Here is a 26,111-nt window from a genome sequence, read left to right as displayed (position 1 = left end):
ATCATTATGTTGCTTCTGAGCTTAGCCAGGGATACTGAAATCAATACAAGTTGAGGGCTCTTCCCGTTTTGCAGTACCGAGCATAAAGCTTTAACTAGAAAACATTCCTGTCCAAGCATAAGGATTTTATTTTCTTTTTAAAGAAACTAGGATGGAAGGAGGGGAGTCTTGGCTGGAGAATGGAGTAGGGGTGCTTTTCTCACTCTACGATAGCAATCAATAGGGAATGTGTTATTTTGTCATGTCAGATTTCCTCAGAATAAGCAGCTCATAATAGTTTTGTGATGGAAGTTAGAGAAAAGCTGACAGAACTGTGATTTCCCAAAGGAAACAAAGCAAACATAATCTACTTTGAAAAAAATCTGATTTTATTATTGTATTGAAAAGACCTGTCAATTTAAATAGATGTTTATTTCCATTCATGGTCTCAACCAGTGTTGTGTGTTAACATTATTCAGAACTGTATAAAAAGCCATTTGTGTTACACCGGTTAACATCCTAGAACACTGGCAGGGGGAGGGGGGTGGTGGTGGTGTTGAAGCAGCTTAACATTAAAAATAGGGTGTTCCCAAAAAACTTACAACTGACGCAGCATCTTCTATTCTAATTTTATAGGAGCTGAAGCATATTGCAAATACAACTCAAGTTACTTGGTCTTAAAAAAAAAAAACAACCAAAAAACCCTGAAACTTTAAAACCAGATTGCTTTCATAGCAATATTGAAGCTGTCAGCTGAGAGAACACACACATACACTCTCATGTGTGCAAACACACACATGAAGAACCACACAGAGCACAACTGGAACACCCCATTCAGTATTTGGATTACGTATGCGTTCTTCTGAATCCATGATAGCTGTGATTTAAAATACTAGTTGCCTTTTTTTTTTTTTTTTTTTAATATATACGGAGTTTCCATGGAAACCCAAGATTCTGCACAATCAACTGACATTTATACTCGTGGTGCTGTGAAGGTCTCTAGTGAAAGGGCCAAATTCCAAAACTTTTACTGAAATATGCACATACCTAACCAAAGCCAATGAACAGGGGAGAAGATGGTTTAGAAAAGGGGTTGCAGGGTCAAGGTCTAGATTTGAATAATCACATGACAGATTGTCATTCAAAAAAGGTTTTTAAGTCATTCTTTGGTTTATTTCCATGATTCTCAACACTGTCCGAAAAGCCCATAGACAGTCACATGAGAAACCATAGCTCTAAAGCAAGCCCACAGCATTTTTAAATCTTGTGTATTAAACGTTCAGAAGACTACAGGAATTCAGAGTACCCCTTACATTCATGTCCCCAAAAATCTAGTAACTGCTTAAGTGCATGCACTGAGGCATGACCGGCATGCCTGTAAATTCATATTGTTCAAGTTAAGAGTAAATATAGCTGCAAAAAACCCCGCCCACCTATAATTAAATGGTCATTACTAGCAATACTATAGTGACTGTCTTGTTATTAAAGAAATGCAGACATAGTTTCTGCCTGTTTGGCTCACTCAGCCAAAAGGAAGCTGTCTGCTCGATTTAGAAAGAAAGCAAATTTTAAGAATCCAAGGGAGTTTAATATTTCCATGTTCCTGGGGTCAATTATTAATGTAAAGATGTAGACAAATGGCAAGTATATGAAAGCATATCTCATACATTCCAAGGTTTGGAAGTCAAAAGCAGACCTTAACTTCCTTATGCTTAAATGTTATGGTAGGCTTGGAAAACCAGTAAGAAGTGATATAATATTTCCATGAAAAGCAAAGTAGAACTAAGTCTAACTGGCATTCGTATGCAAGCAGTTTTTGCTACGATTTATGTAAGGCAGATTTTATTGCAAAGATAGTTACCAGTCCACTAGTAGGAGAAAATACAGGCAACTATACTCAGAGAAGATTGCTGATAATTACTAGTGACAACTTCTATTTTTCAGAACAACTCAGCTTTAATGTACTTTCTGGAAACAGCATTTTCATCACTGGTTTTCACTTCCTTCCCCATCCCATGTTAAGTATCAAAAATCAAGACTGAACAAAATGAATTGTGGATATTTACCAACCAACATCTCATATTCCAATGTTATTTTTAACTGGAACAAATATAGGTCATTCTTTATAACCTACTGCCAGTGGTTGTTTATAAATATCTGCTTGCTGCAATAAACACTGGTCATTGAAATATTCATTTGCAGTAAGTACTTGGCACTACGTTAATATAGTTGTAAAGTTTAATAGAAGTGCTTCTGATGTACATACAAGCACTTAAAACAGACTTTTAAAACTTAGTTTGGGGGGTTTTAATATATATAGTTACAGTTTTCACAAGCATTTCTGAAAGTATTAAATCTCTTCAGAAGTTTAGAGGCTCCTGTCTCAGCATATCCAAGTTTCTTAACAATTACAGAATAGCTAATTTAACATTCTTGCTCCCTATGCTGAGACAACAAATGGTACCAAAATTTAGCTATAAAAAGAGGCAATTTTGGTCAGAGTGACCCCCAGCTGTCCCTTAACAGAAAAGCAACACAGCTCAAACCTGTCTCCTCCCTCCAGAAAAAGACACCTAAGGCCACAAATTTACATTTGCCAGAATATCAGGTGTTTCTCCATTTGTGGCAACTGTGTACATGCTCACTTAGAGAAATACAGTATGAAAGCCCCACCACCACCTTTAAGGATAAACCACCTCAGAAGCCAGTTTAGGCAGCAGTGCATATGGAACCACATTACATCAAAACAGTGTGTTAAAGCCATTCCAGCTAGTTAAACTAGTTTCTAACAATGTTTAATCAAAATTTCTAATTGCAGGAAAGAAAAAAAAAAATCTTAATGTAGAGAGAGGCAAAAAGATGCAAAGATAACCACCACAATGATCCAATAGCAAAAAGTCCTGTTTAAAGGTTTTCTGATGCTAAAAAAGGCACACAACCCCTTGTGAACTAGAGACAAAAGCTAGCAGTACTACAGCAATAAACCCAGAAGAAAAAGCCTACCAGAATTACCCAATTGCCTACTGGGAAGGAACAATGAAGTAGACAGGCTGCTCTTGCTCTGTTTTGTTTGCAGGGAAGTGGTCAAATTTAATAGTCAAATTTAGCCACATTAAGAAACATTTAACAAAAGCTACCCCAAGAAACCAGAACAAAACCTGACCTTTGGGTCAAAAGGCCACAGACAGGCCTTTCCATAGCATGTAGCTGAGTGAGTTCAGAGATTGGCAATGAAAGAAAAAAGCTTTAGACATGTGATGGGAACAAGCTTTGGGATTTATCGAACAGTCACACCAAGCTTCTCCAGCACACGCACTCCCTTTTCTTGGTATTCTTGTCGGGTCATCCAGAAGTTGTCTTTGTCTTTCATGATGTCTGCTAGAACTGCGCCACCCAAAAACACCATGTGCTTTCGACGAGGTGGATCTTCAATTCGAATCTTAAATTTCTAAGAAAAAGAAAAGAAACTGTTACTAGGATTCTTGAAACAAAGCCTTCCAAAATAAAATTGTGCTTTCCACCAGAACAATGAAATGGAAACTGTTTAGTGAGCAAAATGCACCAAAAAACTGAAATGCTAGCATAGGGCACTTTGCATGAGCTTCCAGCTTGTGCAACCAAAGTAAAATAACTACTTTGCACTGGAAATTAGAGACAGCTATTGACACTTCCCCCAAAATTATACTTTCAGTGTATCCACAAAAAGCCCAGGAGTCAGAACACAAAATTAAAGACCGTGTTTTTGCATTTCATGAACACGGTAAAGAGCAAAATACTTCCTAAGCTTCAATGGCTAAAATTATCAGAAGTTACCAGATCATCAAATCACAAAATATTTTAGAATTATACCAAGTTTCAGAAGGGCAAATGGAACAGATTTTAAACTTACACAATCTAGACCAGCTTAACTAATTAATATTCCCTTCAATTCTTCAATGCTAAAGCTCTAACTTCAAGAGCAAAAATTAGTACAGTCAAAGCTATGTGTGAAATATTGTCTTAGACTTAAAACATTCTCTACAATTGACTCCTATTCCATACGGCTGCAGAAGATTTTTAGAGAACAGGTATTAAGAACCAGCGAAGTTCTATTCAGTTCAACATTACAAACTCCACTCAAAGGAATTTTCTCTGTAAATATCTCCTCCTTGAAAAGCAGATAGCATTACAATGCAGTGTTACCTCTGTAACATGTGTGTGGCTGTTGTCTGCTTATCACAGTAACCAAGGAACAAGGGTAATTTATTCCACTTGAAGGTGTGTGAGAACTCTAGCCTCTTACTTTTGAGTATTTCACTTATAGCATGAACCAAAACTTTCACAGATTAAAAAAACCAAACTCATTAGCTTTGTTTAACCTACATTACAAGTTGTGCCCTAGCATTTATCAGCCCATTTTACATTCAAAACTAACCCAAGACTTCAGAAATTACTTGCTATTAGCATGGACTAGAAGGTGGCTCTATTGCAAGTATATACACACAAGCCACCTATACAAGAAACAGTCGTGAAGATCCAAGAGGCAGCAATTTTGCAAGTTGCATGGAGGGCCACTCGCAGCTTCTGTCATTTCTGACTACTTGGTTCCCTCTAGTGGGGATTCAGGATAAACCTCAGCCCCACACAAACAAAGCAGCAACTCGGTACCTACCGAGAGTTTTTCCACATCTCCTTTCAGAACTCGTTCCAGGTAGAGCTGTTTAAGTTCCCGCTCCAGTCGCGAAGGCAGCCCGGGGTACATGGTGGACCCTCCAGAGAGCACAATGTGCTTGTAGAATTCAGACCTGAAAAAAAAGGAAAAAAAAAGTCTTTCTAGTGTCATACAGTAGAAGTAGGTACATGTACATACAGGGGAGTAAATACAAATCTAAAAAACGGTCACTACACAAAGACAGACTTTGCATGAGTTTGGCAGACTTGCTCATGCTTTTCCAGGCATCCCAGAAAGCAGCAGTAAAAAGAATATTGTGCTTTTGAGATTTTATCCTTGCTTATTCATACCAAAATAGTCAAGTTTCCAGACAACCTGTTAAGCTTCAAGATCTCAGACTGAGCCCCACTCCCAGTATACACCCTCCCCCAGCAGTGCACTTATTAGTGTCTAAAGCAAAAGATGTATTTGGTGTGACTGCAGTTCTCGCATCACCCCTGCACCCTGAGACAGGATTTTAAGTGTTCTGCTCTTACCTGGTATCAATGTCAGCAGCCTGGATGGTGTTAAACAGCAACTCAGCCACACCAACCCCCTCTACATTGATTAAGTGAGGCTGGAAGAGAGCCTCTGGTGCCTCAAACCGTTCTCCACCAACTTTGATAATCCTGCCATCTGGGAGCTAGTGAAGAAAAAACACCATTTAGAAGACTACATTCAGCTGCTTGGATACTAAACAAATCAGGAGGAAATGACCTACAGTGTTCCCTAATGTTTTATAACAGGAAATTGTTGATAATTGTCACCACTGCAAGAAGTCATTCAGTACTACTGACAGAAGGCACAAATTCTCCAACCATTATGCAATTCACTTAGAGACATCAGGGACCAGATACATCAATACTGACATACCAAACATTTCCTTGCAATACGACTCCTAATAACAATTTAAAAGATGATCTTACAGCAATAGTAATGCTTTCCTGTAAGTTCTTTTCTTCCATGTGTGATCACAGGAAGTTTCCACTAAGAGCAAGTTTACCATTCGTGTCACCAGATATCAGTCTTATACGTGTCACTGCTAGATGGATGAAGTTGGAACAATCTGACACGCTAGAGTAAGTCCACTTTCTCTACAAGCTCCTGTACTATAATATTCAAGTTTCAAGGATCTACAATGACAAAAATGAGTACAAAATCTTATGGAAAATCTGAAAAGAAAAAAAAAGCTTTTACAAGTTTTCACAGAACCAAGTAATCTGATTCTACAGACTCCTATGTCTGGGAAGTGAGCTACTGCCAAGAAAAATTTAGAAGGAATAATAAAGCTAAATGCTACCTGAATTTAAACTGCTATAAAGTTTAGGACAAGAAAAGCTGTCTCAAAACACTCACCGTGTAGGATTCAACTAGTACTGTGGTCTCTAATGCCAGTTTCTGCTCCTGTTCAATGTTGTATCCCACATAACACAGCTTTTCCTTGATCATGCGAACAGTCTCAAAATCAGCAGAATGGTTGAAAGCATACCCTCGCAGTAAGAGGAGCTAGAGGGAACATATGAGGTTAGCAGTAAGTTAAAGGAACAGTCCAGATCTCTTCATGAGTAGATGGGTACATTCAAACACATATCTTTAAAAGTTCATCTCCCTTTTTTAACTGCAAATTAAGTCAAATCTGTCACAGTGTATCCATTGTTACCAGAGAAGTAGAATAGCAGCAGCACTACTCCGTGTGGGAAATTTTCTTCGTCATTATCATTACAACTTTCAGTATATTTTCAGTATAACTGTTACAAAGACAAGTGAGAGATAACCAAAATAATTCTTATATTTAGGATTTCACTTCAGAACACTCCAATATTCCAGTTTAACCGTAAGATTTGTCAATCCAGAATATTGCTTATATTTAGAAAACTGGCCAAATAGTCTATGAAACATGCTATCTTATTTAATAATCAGGAAAGAATCACTATGCTATTTTCCACATTGTAAGAAGTCTTCCTGAAAATAAATTAGTAGAACTGATAGAATACAATCTTGTTTTCATTTTATGTATCAAGAAAGCCAACTTTTGAGTTTTTCCTTCCCAAATATGGAACAAAATCCCTTCCTACAAGACTGCCACTAAGAAAATGTGAAGTCTCTGAATAGTATCAATAATATCACATGTGACTTAGATGAGGAAACATAAGGATAGACTGAAGTAATACAGACAATACAGGAGTTCTTTATGTAATTAACATATGAGTAATAAAGGGAAAATATGTAGTGGTTTCTTGCTATCAATGGATTTTAACTTGAACCAATGTACCACAGATACCAGCCTCAACCTTAAAAATTCTTTCCAGTTTACCTTGATGAGGTACCTAGTGATATCCCTCCCAGCAATATCTAACCGTCTGGTGAGATGAGGGAGAGAGAAGCCTTCATAAACTGGGCAAATATGAGTTACACCATCTCCAGAGTCCACAACAACACCAGTCAACAAACCTGAAAGAATGGGAAGGAAGGAGAAAAAAGAAAAAAAAAAAGGTACAACTTTTATTAGCACCTTCATAAATAGAGCAGAATAGTAGCGAGTTTAAGATAGCATTTTTCATTGTAATCTTAACACAACCTCTGCTCCCCTAGTCATCATTTTGGGAAAAGTAGTCACAATTTAAAATTCAGTTATTTCCATTCAGCTGGATTTTAAACTTAATTTTTTCATAGTAACAAATGCTTTCATGCATTTTTTTTTTAAGTATTACCTCTACTTTTTCCTAGATGCTTATAACTCTACCATTCACAACTTTATCTGGTGTTTTGACATCTTAAATTGTGCTCTAATTAAAGAGAGTATCTAAGATCATTAAATGCTTGTTGGGGCACAAACTCCTCCTCAGATTCAGCTGTGTATGCACAACCTCATATTAATTTCTCAAATATGAAGAAACCTAGAGGTATTCAGGCCACAAGTTCACCTTGTTACAATTATTAGGACTTGTTGATTTTGACTCGTATTCAAAAAACAAAACAATGCTTTCATAAGGTAGAGAATATTTGGACTATACAGCACACATCTAATTTTTTTCCCAACAGAAATAGCATTAGGCTGAATAAGGTCCACTTTCATAGACTCAAGAAATTAACTCAGGCAAAAAAAGTTTACCGTAAACCCATTAAATTCTAAGGTGTACAAAACTGAGATGTCCTAGGCATGTAGAAACAGAAGTTTCTTTACTTCACTAACAAAATAAATAAGAAGCACAATTAATGGTGAAAGTTGATTAGAAAACAATTTTGTAGTTTCTCATAAGCTACCTAAAGCAAGAAAACATATTTTAAGGGGAGACCTTAAAATAATGAAGGAACATTTAATATGTATTGGCAAGGTGCATTGGTTTGGCTACTGTGATTTGCTCAAGCTTTGTAACCGATTTGTTTGCTTTCTGTTTATCTGTCTCGAACGAACCAAAGAACACACCTTGGTTCAGCTGTGCGATCAGATCTTCAGATTTATTAGTGAACTGAAATAACCACCATGCAAGTCTCATTGTGTTTGCAATCGGACACACGCAGTAAGGAAGGAAATAGTCAGTCACAAGGGACTACACCTAACTCCAAAAGACTGTTGTGAGGAATTGCTGAAGAATTTCCTAATTAAACTCAGTTTTGATATATAAACCCCTTTGCCTTTAAAAGGCACACGAGCACGCAGAATTCCAGGTAAAAGCAACAATTAGGCTTAAGAGAGTTTTAACAGCAGCAACAAAATGTGATGCACTGAAATGAGGCACTGTATGTAATTTTAGCCACTACTTTAATCTTTAATGTAATATAAATAAGTAGGATGTTTTAAAGGGCTTTTATTTTCAAAAGCAAATGCTCTATTTATGTGCCACTTGGTTTTTATATCTCAGAAGGTCTTCAACATTGTTTTAGGTGATAGTATATAGAAACACTGTGGACTGCTCTAAGTTGTTTCACATTTTGTTGTTCACAAAGTAATTGAGCACTATATGGTAAAATACAATTACAGCAGAATTGAAGACTGTATATGTTAGTCAATTAAATACTTACAAGGAACCAAACCAAAGAAAAAACAAGGCGGGGGGGGGGGGGGCAGTAATAGCACAGATCGCAGCAAACAAAATTAATATCCAGGTCTGCAAAAGAGGTTTTGGTCCAACTAGTTTTAATGACTTGCATAACAATACCACCCTCCCAGTACTCCATCACTTTTGCTCTTGGACACAGAAACTATGGTGACATGTTAATGGGCAAGGATATTTATGTCCTGCTATGTGTCAGCTAAATACACCAAGCCACTACTAAACAGATGTAAGGAGTCATGTCATTAGACCTGATGTGCTTGAGTAACTTCTTAAAATCCTAGATGGATTCAAGTCAATGTTGGAATTTCTACCAAATCCAGTGAAGCTGTAATTTTCTCCTCAGGCTGAGGATCACTTATTCTAGTTTATCTACAGCAAAAGAATGAACATTTTGCACTATTTTCAGGTGAAAAAAAAAAGTCACTTAGTCATCTTGAAATTCTCTTATGGTAATAAATTTTTCCTTTATTAGAAAATCAAAAGTACGTCATTAAGACTTGATGCCAAAGGCTAAATGACTACACCCTTAAACAATGACAGTTTTGATAAACCAGGTTGTCGCATTTACAAGCGTATCTCCACAGTTGGTTCATGAAAATAACACCAATAACAGTACCTATCAATAGTTCCTCAAAACAAAAAGCAAGCCCGTAAGTCAGAACTGAGCTTACTTTCAACAGCGTTGAGTTAAATCCAAGACCCATTAATACCATATTAGTACTTTGGCTCAGCAACACATTTATAAACCACACAGATTTTAAGTTATCTTTGCCTACCTTGAGCATACAAAGTAAGAACAGCCTGAATGGCTACATATACCCCAGAAAACTGGTATGTCTCAAACATAACCTGTAAGATGAAGGCAAAAATTAACATCCAAAAAAAGGCCAAATACTTAAAAGAAGTTTCATAGATGCTTGAAAACTGTATTTCTAGAATTCTGTATTTTTACTAATAAAAAACACTTTCCAAGAAATTTCATCATACAGATTCTACACACATTTGAAACCTACTTGCTTTATGGCAGTAAGTAGTACATTTAGCTCTATACATTACCTGTGCACACAAGATGAGCCATATGAAATATTCCACGTCCGTTTAGCAATGAAAGTGAATACTTTCAAGAAACCCACACACCAATTTCTGCAGCTTTACTAGAGCTGTTTTCCAAAGTGCTTAATGAGTGGGAGGCAGTACTTGTAGATCAGCCAAGTACTTCATTACTGAAATGTGACTTGGGAATGAAATGTTTGTTAAAGGTGTATGCTCTAAATCTAATGAAGTTCAGAGGTTTTTTTTCTCCTTCATATCAAGCCCTACAGACTGTGCACAACTGCAGACTATGTCAAGTAAAGACCAAACACTCCTACGCATATGGGTCTAGAATCAGTGTGGTGTCACAGGTTGTTCTCTGCATCTGGGCCACCTTCTTCCCTTCTTTAAAGCACAACTGATAACAAACTTCTAGAATTAGTGCAAAACCCACTATAACGGAAATAGCACAGGTAGGGCTAACTCTGTTGCTACATACAGAAAGCCACAGGTTTGCAGAACTCTTACTGAAACATGAAAAGTAACTGCCTGTCTTGTGGACTAGGTTCCCCTAACCACTAAACTAGTTTCAGTGAAGAAACAGTCTAAGATTAAAGGATGTAGAGTTTATAGGATCTTGTCTTCTTTATAAATGCAAAAAAGGCCAAGTAAACAAATCATACCATACAGCAGTTTTCCCCTCAAAATGCTTTACCAGGAAAAACAGATGAACTCCGATTATTTCAGCACATACAGAAGTTTTGCTTTTGCTATTCTGCAGCCTCCTGAGCACTTCTGCAATTTCTAGGATTAGAAGCTGATTAAATCCTAAGTACTCCCACAGCTCAAGTAAAAGATAGCTAAATATTTTTAAAGGAAAAAAGCTGATGTCTGACAATTTTAGAATTCTGAACTATTTAAAGAACCTGCTCCGTTACAATACCGTGATTTTAAATGGCTAGCCCATATAAAAAACCCGATCCTTGCAAAGTCAAGTTAATTATTTCATAGCTGTATCGAGCACACTGCAAAACCCCTGGGAAGACTGATGCCACCTTTCCCGGGATATTTGCTGTAAGCATGCAGCATAGCAGAAGTCAAGCAGAAAGGAACACAGAGGGGGAGCTGCACAGCACCCTGCCATGAGAACATCACGCTTTGGGTTTTTATAAACCCCCAGTGTGAACTGGGTATTATAAAAGGAAATTTAATACAGTAGTCAGATGCACGGGCTAAGCATGAGCAAGACATTTCAAGGCTGGCTAGTAACTTCCGTACTGGCCAAAATTTAGCACGTACGCAATACCTCCAGAAACAAGAAGCAGAAGTGTCTGCCAGAAAAGGAACAGTTGAAAGGGCAGCAACTCAAAAAGAGATCCCATTTGAGTAGTCATTATCTAAAACCAGCACTATTCCAATCGATGAGTCTTTCAAACAACCTCAGTGCTTACAAAATGAAAAACTAGTTTAAGAAAAATCTAAATTTTTAGCTTCATACAACAAAATGAATATTCAAACGGCATTAGTTACTGCCTTCACATGTTGTACTAAATCCTAGAAGCCACTGCAAAATCCTTTTATAACTTCCATGCAGGCCTTTGGTGCGGGGTTCTTCTTTCTTTCAAGACATCTAGGTCTGTTCTATTTGACATGAAAAACACCTTGACACGGGACATATACGTTAACAAATCTTAAGGTGTAAACACTGAGCAAGATGTTGTCCTGAGAAGATTCTTCCTTCTCATGACAACAGCTTTTGGTTTACCTACAAAGTGATGTTCTAATTGGGCATAGAAAGGAAGAATTAAAAATAGGGAAAAAAAGATAAAGAATACTAGGATTAGAAGCGACTGTGCTAGAGTATCTCTACAGCTACATCATATGCCATTACAGTTTGGCTGCTCCTAAGGGTACTACAGAATAAGAATGCAGCAGATAGAGACAAACAGCAAACACTCAGTTAAGCTGAGGAGCAACCAATGTCTTGTACATGCTAAGAATGAAAGAGCACTTTTAAAATACATATTTTACAACATAGCTGTCTACTGAACACTTGCTGCTGTTACTATGTAGCTGAGTTTGATGAGAAAATGGGGTGAGGAGAGACAATTACTAGAATGAAGTACAGCATATATAATTATCTATCATCTTGATATGGTCCAGATGACTAAGCTTTTATTTTAAAGTGCTACTGCACTGTACCACAAAATGTGGAGACATTATTATATTTACTTCAGGCTTTAGAAAAAAATAAATCTTAATTCAGTCCTCTGCTTCATACTGGGCTAGCCTCCCTGAAAACTAGGAGTCCATGTCAAAAATTGAAAGACTATAAATATGCTGCAGTTAAAAAGTAGACATTGCTAGTCTTCATAACACTGTAATCCATTCAAAATATTAATAGAAGCAATAAGCTTCTGTTTAACTCAGATTTAAATTTACAAAAACAGATTCTAGGTCTTCCTAATCCTCTGGATCATGATCAAGCATCTACAATCTCTGGAGTGGTTTAAAAAAAAAAAAAGTGCAAACGGAGCAATGCAAATATTTTATCAGACTTCAGAAGCCATACAAGACTTTTCAATTTATGGTATAAAATTACTCAGTCTGAGAAGAACTAAAACCTAGCCTTTTGTGTTTAGCAGGAAAACAGAAACAAGAATACTATTGTAGACAGCTGAAAGGCAAAGAAGCCTGAACAGGAAATTCAACTATTCTTGCTACATGGAGGCCACCCAGAATAATGTCTATCACACCACAGCTGACTGATATACAATAGACTGTATTACTAATGTTGCATTGCATAATACTTAGGTAATAGGTCCCTAATGCAATAGGTCCCTAATGCCCACAATTTCTAAGAAATGCTGAATTTAGATTGTACAGTTTGATTTTTTTCACTTAAGTTTTTCCAACTTCACTACACTTCATTTGCTCCCAGGTCACTGAAAGAAAAGATTAGCACAAACAGATTCACTGCCACATTGCAGAAAACACTACTGTAGCTGCGACAAAAAAAGTATTTTAAAGGAAAGGTCAGCAGCTAATGATAAATTCATACTAGACTAAGCAACAAATTTTTGGGGAAAAAAATATACACAAGCTTTCATATTCAAAGTTCTGATAAATGGATATGGTTTCAGACTTAGAACCCATTTTTCCCTGCCCTGTCGGCTACTCTAACTACACATTTTTTAATTACATTTTTGTTACACTGAATACTTACATTAATTGAAAATACCTATGATGCTTGAGAAGAAAAACAAAACAGGAAACTAAACTTTTTGTTCACGTCAAACATTACTGCTCTTCAAAACTGAGTCTGTCACGTGGTTTGAGCTAAACAAAATACATTTGACAACCTACATGAATGCAAGGTTCAGATGGAGCTTAGGTCGCCCAGGGCAGCACTGTGAGATCAAGGATCCAAGAACCAGGCTTTCCTTCTTAGAAGACTTTCATTGATAATCCCTATCATTAATCAAAGATTAGTGAACTGGTTGTCATCACACCTTTGTCTCAGCTACCTCCAATAACAGTGCTCCATCTGGTAAGCATCATCTTGCTCAAGCCTCAATCTCCTCTGAAGCATTACTGGCTTACAGAAGTCCAAGTCATTTAAAGTAATTAACATTAATCCAATAGCTAGTAATCAATATATCTTAGATACGTGAAGATAAACATACATTTCCAGTTCTGTGTCTTACTGTGGATATGGCTTGAGACAAGAAGCCTGCTTATAGCTTTTGAATGAGATCAGCTTGTTTGAATTTAACCACAGTAGCCTTCATGACTATGGCTGAAGACGAGTTTTGGTTAGAAAACAGGAGTACTGCTTTGCCTCAGTTATCAGATGTTCCAAGAAGTTAAAATCTCTTAGCGATGCTTCAATGACAGCATATATCAGTTTCTACTAGACAGACATACCTCCACAATCTTCTCCCTATTTTTAGTTGGATTCATGGGAGGTTCTGTGAGTAGTATTTTACAATTTTTTGTGTCAATATTAAGTTTCTCTGGTCCAAATGTGTAATCCCAGAGGTGCTTCATATCATCCCAGTTCCGAACTATGCCATTCTCCATGGGATAATTCACTTCCAGCATTGAGCGTAATTCACTTGCTTCATCACCAACCATGAGATCCTGTAAAATTTTAATATAGAAACACGTCAGTGCTTGCAAAGTTTTCCAAACACCAAAATCCTCAATAATGACAGTGAACTGCTCCAGCTTGTGTCCAACTGTGTTCTTAAACAATGCCCACATTTTAGAATCATTTTCAGGTACTTAGGAGAAAAGTAGAACATATTTCATGTAGTATTTAAATTTGGTTGTTACCCATCCCAAACCTTTACCAAAATAAACTTTGTTAATTCCATCCTCCAATTAACCTTAAATAAACCAATAAACCCTGCTACAGCTAGATACCACGAAGACCTTTATAAGTACAGACATTTCTTCACCAAGACCTCCAAAATTCTTTTATCTAATGCTAATTTCAAAAGGCCAAGATGCAAAATAGCACATAAGGGTAGTAGGTGGGATTGGCAGAATTATTTTTCCATGCATGTTGCAAATTTCTGTGCACAATACCAAAACAGGAATAATGAGTGGTGAATAAGCATACTGAACAGTAGCAAAAGCAAGTAAGAGATTAGAAGTTCCACACTAGACATTAAAAGAAACAATGGTTTACATACTGCCTATGTCAGTAGGGTGTGAAGAGACACATCTAAATACAAAATATACCCTCGTCTGTTTCATGCCAAAAGTTCCGAGCCAAAAACCCCAGCAATGCATTCTTACACAAATACAACCAACTAATGCATAGTTTGTATAGTCATTTCACACTGATTAAGCAATCTGTTTATTATAGTTAGTTATGCAAACATTGCATATTCAAATTAGTAGCATCATATCTTCTCCTTTCCCACGTATTTCCCAGAGGAAGTATGCACAGTAACATGTTAGCTTTGCTCCTTATTACATCCCATACTTTTCTAAAGAAGCCTCAACTGACTTGCTCATATTTAGCCTGTAAAAACATATTAATATGGAAACAGTGCTGTTGATACCTATAAATATTACAGTCATTTCATTGCAAAAACCCAGCTGCTTCATACAAAAACATGACACCGCAGTTTGCGGTTACTGTGGCACAGAAAACTTCAAACTGAGGGTTACTCAACCTACTATTTAATGCTATGGAAAAAAGATGCACAACGAAAAAAACCTAGCGTCCAGTTTATAATGCCTTTTTTAAGAAGTAATCTAAACAATTACTGTTGACTATATAAAAAGGAAGTCAACTGAAAATAGTTTAAATCAAACCATCCCTCTTCCAACCCCTCTCCCTGGCAAGGCATTTTGTTTTCCCTTGCACAGTAGATCACTGTACAGAAGACAGAAGTCAAGACTAACATTTTAAATCAAATGTACTCTAGTGAAACCATACTATGAAAACTCCACCATGCAGCCACATTATTCCTGAGAATTTAAGACGACAGAAACTCCACCAGTTAGAAAAACCAGAAGCCTTTTTTGTGCATTGTTCTTTGAGGCTCTATGCTGTCAAACAGGACATAGCCCAGGAAAAGCTGCTATTCAAATGTTCAATGAAGGTTGTGCAAAACTTTCACATCCTTTTAAAACAAAGTTAAAGGGCAGAACAATTGTTCTCAAGAGCACACTAACAAACGTGCGCTTGGTAGGTGAAGAGGAAGAAGGACAGCACAACTGAATTTGCAGAGAGGAACCCGTATCATGATATTCAATGTTTCCACCGCTTTGGTACTCAGTAATATTTGTCTAACTGAAATCTGAAAGTTTTTTCAAGCTCTTGGTTTGTAATGTTAAATATAGCAATTTCTACTGTTAAAGATGCTGAGCTCATGTTGCTCTTTAAGAGTTATTCTTATATCTTGCAAAACTACAGGTTATGTAGCATTTAGAAGCAATACATAAAATATTCTCATGAATTAGTTGCTAGTAAACCAAAGCAATGAACAACGTCCAAAATAAGTATGTATTCAAATGTAAAATGTAGGACAAGACAAAACAATGAATAGCATCAAAAAATAACATAACAGCTACTAGGTCCCATCAAGCAAAAATGGTAAACAAACAGCACAGGGGCACCTCACTTACCATCTTTTTGTTATTCTACTTCAACAGGTCAAGAAAGGTGAAGAAAGAAGGTAGAAGCAAGAAAGTCAGAAAAGGCCTAAATGAAATTCTCAAATTATTTTAAGTATACAGTAGAAATAGGCTGAAAAGAGATGCATGTACAGCAGGAAATGATCTGAGTTAGTTTAGTTAGAGCCAAACTAACATTCTCAGGATCTCAGATTAAAGTGTCTCTTTAAAGAAAGCTATTGCTACATATCAGTGGCATGTCATGTTTATGCATCTTACGTTGCAAACAAGATCAGTATGTCTGACTATTTCTCATAAATAGGATTCTGTGCATAAATATTCTGTAACACAGGAGTTTTGCCCTGGGCAAGGCATTTATCTGAACTAGACAAGACTCTGCACAAGGTATTTGACCATAACTAGCTCTGACAAATGCTAAGTTCAAATTTTGTTTTAAAAATTCTGCTTTAAATACCCAAGAACTGAAAACTGTAACATAAAAGCATTCACCTATAAGCAGGTTAATCTCTTTATATATCATGGAACAAATACCCCAAAAGAATCAGGTAAGAGATATCCGTTTACTTAAATTATGGCATCTACTCTCAGAATGGAAATAAGCAATCATGAAGTGCAGTATTAAGAGCAGCGTCTCAAAGCTCTTTCCCTATAGCAAGCTACAGAGGTAGAAGATAATTAAAGCAGCCAGGAAGCACTATGAGATATTTGAAGTGTAGGCGTACAAACATTGTCCAAAGTCATACTAAAGCCATTTCCATGATTATTGAGATTTTTCTTCCTTTGATTAAATTCACTTTGAGTCACTTAAGCTGTCAAAAGCCACAGGATAACTATCAGCACCATTAGGGCAAATCTACTTATTCTGCAAGTTGTGTCAAAGGAAAGTGTGTACAGTTTCTGGCAGCTGCCTTTGCACAGGCAGTACCACAGAGGCAGGTCAGAGCATGGCCTTCTTCCTCACTTCATATCCAGAGAATGACCTTCTCCAGGTTGTCTTTGGCAGAAACTGAGCAGAACTGTAGGACATGAACTATGGCTCAGCAGGTCACTCGCTGGGTCTGATCTGCCCCCAAATCCTGATTGTTTCAAATAGTCAAAGCTACTTATCTGTCCTGCCTTCTATGCTTCTAGTTTTAGAGTTTTAAGGTTGCAATTTTAAGCAAAATAATCCCACTAATAACTGAACTTTTGTGTTTATGTCCTGAACTGGGGACTCTGAGTAGGAGAAAAAACTATATCCCCACTGCTGCCTGAAATGATAATCCAGAAGGAAAAAATGGACAAAGCAACTTGAAATTGGTAACTCAATAGCTGGATGATAACCACTGTTTTATCAACCTCCAGACTCTTCACAGAGTTTCTGAAGTTCACAGAAATGACAGCTTTTCTGAATAGTTTTGAAAAGTTAAACTGATAATCTTCTTGCCAGCTTCCTTTAGTCAATTTTAAACTTATCCCGTAAGAACTTGCAGTGAATGGCTCGAATTAAATTTTGGCATAAAATTCACCTGCTAAAATACATTTTTTTAGGAAATCTGCAAAATTCTCACACAGAAAAACAGCACTCACACTTAACAAGTCTTCCTATTTTATTATCCTACTGGGATACCCAAATTACCTGTGGCTGGGATTTCTTCTCTTGATACACTGTTTCCTTAAGAAAGAGTGACAAGCTATTACAGGCAGATGCTGTAAAACTTCTAGGAAGAATCTAGACACAGTTTACACTCAGAAATACACCCATGTGATCTACGCTCAAGCAGAAGATGGGCAATGCATGCAAAATTATATATAGTCTGCTGGTTCTTTAGCACTGATTTCATAGCAACCACCGACTTTACCTCCTATCTTTCCAATTCCACACTGTCATCTGTAATGACATTAAACTAAGTTATCAGATAATCAGAGGATCAAAAACTGGCAGGACAGGCTGTATCAGATCAGCTGGAAAGAAAACGCGACTTCAACAATGAGATTTCATGCAAGAGAATTTTTCTTGGACTTAAGACTCGTAAATCACTGCGTAACTTTCATAAAACTTTACGAGGACCTCCTTAAAGAAATTTTCACATTAAGTTCAAGTAGATATCCGAAGAAACACCTCTCCAAGTCTTGCAAGAGAAAGGAAGACATTTTCCCTCTTCTTACAAAACCTCCTGCCTACTGTGAAAGGGAAATATCTCCATCCTTTCGACCAAATTGTCCTAGCTGACACAAGGTAAATGGTATTGCAGTATTTAAAAAAAAAAAAACCTAACAAAAAAAAAAACCACAAAGCATTTCAGAAAGGTCTGATGTCTTTGATCCTCTTGACTTCCTAGTACGGCCTTCTGCTGATGTGACTAACTTTTAACAGGCCAACAGCAGAAATCAGATAATTGAAGTTCTCCTTGTCGCCCATAGGGTTCTGAAAATAAGGAACAAGATTGGGCAGATGGGTTTTTTTTTCCTTTTACTAACCTGCTGCTCAGAAGCAACAGGGAAAGCAAAATTGAAAGCCTGTACATGTGTGGTTCTACTTGACCTTCACTGGCCCAAGTGAGGGCTTCTACAGTTCTGCATTGCCTCCTGCTTCTCCCTCTAGTTCCTGCTTCTTCTGCCTTGCTCTCAAATTGGAGCTTGCACAACTATCTAGTTACGTAGTCAAAACTTTACCTGACAAAGAAATCACTCTTTTTCAGTTCGATCAGCTCACTAAAAGTGGCTCACCACACGACTATACAAGCAGTACAACCAGCACAAGGTAAGAATGCATGGCGAGAAGCAAGAAAGGAGGATGTAACCACAGCAGGGCCAAGACATTTACTGAAGCCTGTATTGCAGAAGCAACTACTAACATTTGAAGCATTACTCTGTAATTACAAAATAAAGGGAGAAATGATAGCTCCCCAGACTTCAGAAAAAGATTCTCAAACAGTTGTGTGTCACTCCATTCCAAGCTTGGAATAACATCCCAAGACAAAGTGGCCTGAGCACAGCCTCCCCATCTCTAACTGGTGTGGAATGCCTACATCTATCAACAGCAAAAAGAAAAGAAAAGAAAAACAATAGAAACAATGAAATGCAAACACATCCAAGGTTAAAAGTCTGGCACAAGATCACAGATGATCAATTGTGAGCAGAAAGCAAACAGCACAGAAAGACCTGGAAGCTCCAGCAGTTCTTCAGCATTGTCTCAGAATCTCACAGTACAGCTCGGTGACAAACATCAACCCCCCTTCTGGTCTGATTTCTGCCTTCTAATCTTGACAACATTTACATATTGGCATCTGAAGCCCCTTTTTGCCCAGAACCACCTGAACCCTACCTGCTGCCTCCTCAGATGTACTATCTGAAGACCTCCAGTGCTTTAGACTACCCTCTTAATAACTTTGTAGTTTGTGACAGGCCAATACAGAAATTAATCAAGAGATAGTGAAACAGCATAAAGGAGAATTAAGGGAAAGGCATTTCCAAACATTACATAAGTCAAAAGCTGCCCTAAATATTTTTATGTGTCAGAAAGGAATAATAATGAAAAAAATTTACCTTGATTTCAATGTTTCCCACTTTAGCAGTTGATCTTATAATGGGTCTTCCAACCAAAGCTGGAAAAATGTGCTCTGGAAAATTTGAGCCTGCGTAGCCACATTTCACAAACTGAAAAGGAATAAATAATTTTATCAGAACATGCATTACTTTTGTTTGCCAACAGAAACCTGGTTTGGAGTAAAAAATTAAAAGCCCAAATTTAAGAGCATGTGTCCCACCGGAAACCAATTAGATTTATACTTTCAAATAAATTTTGCACATTTCAGATGATGTGTAGAACTGTAAAACTGAATTAAAGTATTTTCCAGAATGTTTTCTGAATCTAGACTGTCAGATTATTTGAGAAACAGTATTAAAACGACTAAGTATGTTGAGAGGTGTAAAACAGTCCAGTGTTTGAATTTGGATTTCCTGCCACTCTATAAAAAAATTCTCTAACAACCCAAAATCCATCATTTTCTAATGGATCCCCTTATAATGAGTACCCAATGAGACCAAATTAAATTGCCTCTCCAATTAAAGCACACAGTAGCATAGCAAATTACACACCAGAAAAAAACCAAACCCTTGTGAATTCAGGTATAATGCTGTTATAAAAAGTGTTTAACAGTGAACTAGCAGGTAGTCTGCAATTCAGATGGATTTCTCAGTGTTTCATAACTTTCAGGGTTTCTTTTAAGGATAAAGGTAGGACTTTGCAGTAAGCACTTCTAAAACCAACAGCACAACCAAAACCTCAGCTGATGGTAGTTCAGACCAAACAGGATACTCTGAAAGAGCATTTGTTACCCAAAATATGTACAAAAGGAAGCTTTGTATCACTGGGTCCCAAGATAGCATATACACTAAGAAAACAGTGGGGAATAACTGAGCATAAAAAAATATATACAAAGTTTTACAATTGAGCTTCCTCTAGTGACAAGAACTTTAAATGTGCCAGCAAGAAGATACAATTTTAGCTAAAGGGGATCAGCAAATTATGCTCTTTGGCTATCCTACTCTGATGTTCATATACCATACTCTGATGTTCAGCCTGCAGTTCATATAGAGCAGGCTTCTCTTTTTGATGCATACTTTGAGTACTGCGCTGTATCAGCATGCCAGAACAAAATCCTGCAGTCCCAAACTAAACATTATGCATGTTCATCTGCAAAATTATTCAACGGTAACAGCAGTAACACAGCATCACGGGATCGTTCAGGTTGGAGGGAACCTCAGGAGCCGTCTCGTCCAACCTTGGGCTCAAAGCAGTCAACACTGAATTCAGACCAGGTTGCTTAGGGCTTTGACCAGTTAGGTGTTGGAAGCCTCTAAGGACAGACAATTCACAGCCTCCTTAGGACCCTGCCCCAAAATTTAATTATCCATTTCAGGTTGTATTAAAAGCCATCTGCTAGAATTTCCAAAATGTTCACAAACATTTTCTGAAGACTGCCACTGAAACAATTATCACAGAAAAGAGTACAGCTAGTTGCAGCTGAGGGGAATTCTGCCATTACACTAACAGTAACATGAAAAGTCACTTTCTGTTGATCTAAATTATTCGCCTTACTGCAGTAAAAAGGGCATCTGTTTTGGAAAGAAATTTATAAAGCCAGTTACAGAAAGAGCCAAGAGATATTTTAACTAAAGTTGGGCTAATACAGGGGGGAAGGGAATTTTTTTTGTGATCCTAATTTCTTTCACCCATTCAATGCTTGCTGTCTCCAAAGGCACAGCTGTTTGGAATACCTGAGGAATGACACTGTGTATACTTCACTTATTCTACTTCAATCCATGTTTTCTGAACAGGCAAGTACTTACCAACTCTTTTGCTTGTATTAAGGCCAGAATTACCTAGGACTTACCCAGATCTTATCTGTGTATTCAAGAACGCAGTGCTGCTATGCGAAAGCAGAGTAGCCACAAGCATTTCTGGATCGCACTACCTGAATACATCAGAAGACTTTACCAAAGTTTGATACCAGAGGAAACATGAGACATTTTGAAGGACTGAGCCAAGTCCAAATAATGGTGTCCAAATCTTTTAAAAAAATAAGCTCTCTTTCAGACTTGGCAAATCACTGCATTCAGGGCAATCACACAATTTTTGTTGCAATGACAAGTGTTTAGGTATGCTTGTTATAAATTTCATTGTGCAGGACCTGGTCAAGCTAGAAGGAAGTTCTATAAAACAGCCCATACAATCCCATCCTCCAGCTTAGGGTTTCATAAATTGTTCCGAGTACAACTATAAGCACCTCCAGGTAGCCCATGCACCTTTACACCCATATATTTGCTTGCAGCTTTTCCTCCTTTTCTTTCCCCCAGCATGAAGCAACTTCCCTACCAGTCATCACCATGCTGGTCAAGAGAAGTAACAGGACCAGTACCACCTAAATGAGTCTTTACAACTCAAGCTACTGCAGCACCCCTCACGAAGCTCCGCTACCCACACTTCTAAATCCTGCCAACTACGCAAATAAACCCCGAGATTTATAGGGCAACCACTGAGACAGGTGACCAAAACGACTACTGCACAAAATCAGTGCGTGCGTCTTGGCCAACCTTAAAAATACCTCTCAAAATATACAACTACGCTGACCTAGAAAATGCCAACCTACAAAAACACTATTCTAAGTTCTTACTATTTGAACTGTAATAGTAACTTCCAGCCCCTTTCTGTGTTAAGACCTTGGCACACCTTCCCAAGTAGTTAACAATGTTGGCAATTAATAAATCCTAGATTTTAAAAGCAGACTGTCGTTTCTCCAACCAGCCTAAAACAATCAAAACCAGACTTAATCCATGTGAACTGCAATGAGCAAGATTAAACTTGGACATTCGTGGTCTGTTCCCTACCTCCTTCAGGCCAGAACAGAGCACCTTAAAAAATGACATTTTTACAAAGTTTGATAAACTCAGCAGCAGATAGAAGGGGTAGAATTTTAACTGTCTCTTCCCCTTCAAATCTGAAACTTCCCCCTCCAGGCTACATTTGGTGAAGATGAGAACAAGTCAGCCTTGTACGTCAGCTTCCCCATCAGCGAGGGCATCCCCACTGTAGTATTCTCCCTGACATGATACTGAATATTCAGCTGGTTCAGTAGGTTTGTGATGACATAACATTGGATATTATGGCTGAAGAACAAGACTCGGTAAAACTACCAATAGGTAAATGCACCTAACAAACACAGATATAACAACAGATCCTGGACAGTTTTAGATTTTGAAGGGGTACAAAGAACATAAGATACTTCTCCTTCCCACCCCTTAAAGGAGATCCTCCAAAATGTTCAATTAAGTGTTATGAACTGCAGTAGTCTGGAACTTAATCAGCTTCTCTTTTCTAGTGCCAGACATTAAATACTTACTGTCCCTGCCACACTCAGTTTGAAACTCTCTAGTAAAATTTAAGTATAGCATGCTTGTTTCTCTTCCATCTCCTATTGTGCACCCCCTTGGAACAATTATCATATAATTTCAGTACAATGCTTAGTATACATCATGTCTTGAACAAAAACACCAACACCCAATGAATTTACCCATCTCTGTACGGAAGACAAAATTCATCATCATTCATTTTTGCATGCATTTGCTATACATTCAGAATGTTTTAAGAATAGCTACTTAGCTTGCCTGTGTGCAAGACCTTGTATGTAAGAAGTTTTACCATATATAGTTTCTTCTCCATTTCACTGTGGTTTATACCAACTCTTTCACTTCCTACTGAGTCATCAAATAGTAAGAAGTTGTATGTATAAGTATTCTTTCAAACAAAAAGAATGAGGAAGCTCACAAACAGGTCATGTGACAAGTTTTAAAATGAATACTAATATTCTTATCAGGTCTCTGTGCTTGATACTTTCCATTGATGCAACTCTCAAACAAAAACCCTAAACACAGTTAGAGAAATTTTACAGGCCGCTAAGTAATTTACCATTTGTCCTATACCAATAAGAACATCCATCACTAATGCTTTAGACCTTTGAGGTGCCATTGCCTGCCTCTCTCCTACATTACATGTTTCAAGAACTTCCTTCTAGTCACCTCTTCCTCAAAGAGTGGTTGCAGCCAGATACATTATAAGTCCTATTGCAGCATAACAAGAACAGTAAATTTCAAAGACAAGCCTAAAGTTAAAATCTCATCTGATTTTTCTGAAGATATTCTCCATTTTTATGTAATATTTCTGGCACTGGCAAGAGACTTACTTTCAATTGTGGTTTTAAGTATGACATATCACAGTGTATCAGAAATCACTCTGACATAAAGCATCTCTTCTTTGTCATAGAGAAAAAAATATTATTATAAAAATACTGGTTTGACAATATAGGACTACTTGATAATCTCAATACGCAGTTGAGGCTTGAAAGATTTACTGAATGGAGTTTTCTTCAACTTTCATTATCCCAATTCAATGTAAATACTTTGAGTTTACTAATTTAACAATTATTTCTTGATACTCTGCTCTCCCACACAGTAAACTCTGTGGCCAAGGTACTTCCATATGTATGTTTTTCTGCTTAGAGGCTGAACACAACCCAAAGCAACACAAGGTAAAGTAACACAGGCCCCTCCTCTCGGCACCGCAGTGGCACTATAAAGGCACCTTCCACAATTATAGTTATTTATATCCTGCTGGTACAACTCACAGAGGAAAAAAAACCCATATCATTCCAAGATGTCTCTCAATTTAAAAGCACACACAGATATGTTACACTGCACAAAATCTGTGTTGCAAACACAGCATGGAAAATTGGGTAAAAATAATGGCTTCTACCCCATGCCTCACACCTTACTGACACCAGCCAAAGCACAACACTGCCGTCACTACTGATATACTAAACATTTTACAACTCAATGATTTATTGCTATGTGAAGGACCACACTAATGGATGAACCTCGAAAATTTTTTTTGGATATGGGCCTGACAATAAGAGTATTAAACAATGAAAAAAAAACCCCAAACAACCAAAAAACCCAACACAAACTACAAAAAAGCTTCCACATCCTTTTGTAAGAAGAAAATGATAAATGCCTTCTTTTTTTCTTTTTTCTAAATGATAGCGTAAAAAGTGCCCAAAGGCTCCAGACCCCAGCCCTATTAAAGATAATTTTTGCTAGAGGAGGAGAAACAAGATCAGAAGCGTCAAACCCCAGAATTGTCAAATATGATGTTGTTCTTCCTGAACCACTCTAATCATTTCAGATGCTAATTGGAAATCCTTCTAATTCAGGATGCTGAATCTCTAACAGCGACATCCTTTGTCTCAACTATGCCCTCCTTGGCTTTAAAAAAAAAAAAATCTTCTTTATTTCAAGTGTTTATAAAAAACCCCACACGTCCTTTTTTTTTTTTTTTTTGCCATTCAAGATATCTTCACATGCTGTCAGCTCTGTTAACTCCCCACATAATACTTCTTTACTGGGGGAAACCCTAGATTGCTAAACAAAACATGAGGGGGAATATCCACCTACAGTATCTTATCTTTTTGCTTTAAAATGGTATCTTTTTCACTTCCTGTCAAAGCGCCTCAAAGCCTGCGTACCACTGACAAAAGGACGGATTTCTAGCGGGTGCCTGCCCACTCACGGGGGGGGGGGCGGCGGAGAAGGTGAAAGGAAGCGGAGAAAACCTTTGGGGCTCTCTTGATTAAAAAAAATGCCAATTTTGAGTATGTTGCAGATCAGGAAAGTATTAATGAAAGGATGATGCTCCATTTTGGCCAGCAGCCGCAAAAGAAAAGAAAAAAAAACAAAAAACAAAACCAAAACAAACCCACCGAACATTTCCCTAGAACTAATAATCCTGCATACAGAGGACACATCCCTGGTTGGTCAACGTATAATGCGCTCATTCAGAATTTTTTTTAAAAATCGGTATTTTGTGTTAAACGCTCGTTGCTACAGAGAGACTTGCTCAGGTTTCGTAGGGAAATAAGATATTCACGGTAAAACGGCAAAATGCCGGCGGGGGCGGGGGGGGGCATAACACAATACCCGCCCACCAGACACAGCACCGAAGACACCACCCCCCCCGCCCGGTAGATTTTGCTCAGCCGGTTTAGAAACAAGCGCACAACCGGCAAACCGCCGGGACGGCCGTTTTTCCGCGCCGCGCTCCCCCCGCCCATTCATTCCGCGGGCCCGCACCGACCTCCCGCGCTGCGGCGGCTGCCCGCGGGCCGGGGCTGGCGGAGAGCGGCGCGGCCCTCGCCGGCCCCGGGCAGCGCCTAGGAGCGAGGCGAGGTTGGGGGCGGCCGGGCCCGGTGGCGGCGGCGGCAAGGCCGGGCGCGGCCCGCGGGTGTGCCGGCAGGAAGCCGGGCCGGGGCGGGCGGGGGGGAGTCGCCCTGCTTCCCCTTCCCCCCCCACCCCCGGCCCGGCCCGGCCCGGCCCGGCGGCAGGGCGGGTCCCGGGATTCGGAGCGACTCACCCCGGTGCCGTTGTCGCACACCACCACCTTCCTGCCCAGCGTGTCCATCCCTGCGCGCCGCTGTCCCCGCACCGACACAGACACAGACACAAACCCGGCCGCCGCCGCCGCCCCAACCTCCGCCGCCGGGCCCCCCCCCGCCCGCGCGCCCGCCCTGCCGCCCGCCGCGCGCGCACGCCGGAAGCCGTCAGCGCCGGCCACCGCCCAATCAGCGCGGCGACACCCCCTCCACCGCCCCGCCCTGCCCGCC

The 26,111-nt window shown here is 38.6% G+C and overlaps 1 protein-coding gene across 2 annotated transcripts; it reads right to left on the bottom strand.

Annotated features, from left to right (window-relative positions):
- Positions 1-347: 347 nt before the first annotated feature.
- On the bottom strand, positions 348-26,026 carry ACTR2 (actin related protein 2). Of its 2 annotated transcripts, none has more exons than XM_069787491.1 (9): positions 25,862-26,026; positions 19,444-19,554; positions 13,687-13,902; positions 9,504-9,576; positions 6,984-7,120; positions 6,026-6,175; positions 5,167-5,312; positions 4,631-4,763; positions 348-3,427 (listed from the first exon to the last, which is right to left on the bottom strand). In XM_069787491.1, exons 1-9 carry the CDS (start codon positions 25,907-25,909, stop codon positions 3,257-3,259), a joined length of 1,185 nt encoding a protein of 394 aa, XP_069643592.1. In that variant the 5' UTR covers positions 25,910-26,026; the 3' UTR covers positions 348-3,256. The 2 variants fall into 2 exon arrangements, with proteins under 2 accessions (XP_069643592.1, XP_069643593.1); XM_069787492.1 differs by lacking the exon at positions 25,862-26,026 and adding an exon at positions 25,586-25,608.
- Between the last annotated feature and the right edge of the window lie 85 nt (positions 26,027-26,111).

The sequence above is a fragment of the Haliaeetus albicilla genome, chromosome 7 (genome assembly GCF_947461875.1).
Source record: "Haliaeetus albicilla chromosome 7, bHalAlb1.1, whole genome shotgun sequence".
Classification (NCBI taxonomy): domain Eukaryota; kingdom Metazoa; phylum Chordata; class Aves; order Accipitriformes; family Accipitridae; genus Haliaeetus; species Haliaeetus albicilla.
The sequence above is the reverse complement of the archived record's forward strand: the minus strand, read 5'-3'. Positions and strand labels throughout refer to the sequence as shown.

Bases quoted from the DNA above. Each gene is read 5' to 3' on its own strand.
- ACTR2 (XM_069787491.1), bottom strand. From the start codon at position 25,909: ATGGACACGCTGGGCAGGAAGGTGGTGGTGTGCGACAACGGCACCGGG. The intron at 7,121-9,503 runs GTAGGCAAAGAT...CCATTCTTTCAG, and splicing joins TCTTACTTTGTATGCTCAAG to GTTTGTTGACTGGTGTTGTT. The intron at 5,313-6,025 runs GTGAGTGTTTTG...TTTCTTCACTAG, and splicing joins TACTAGTTGAATCCTACACG to CTCCCAGATGGCAGGATTAT.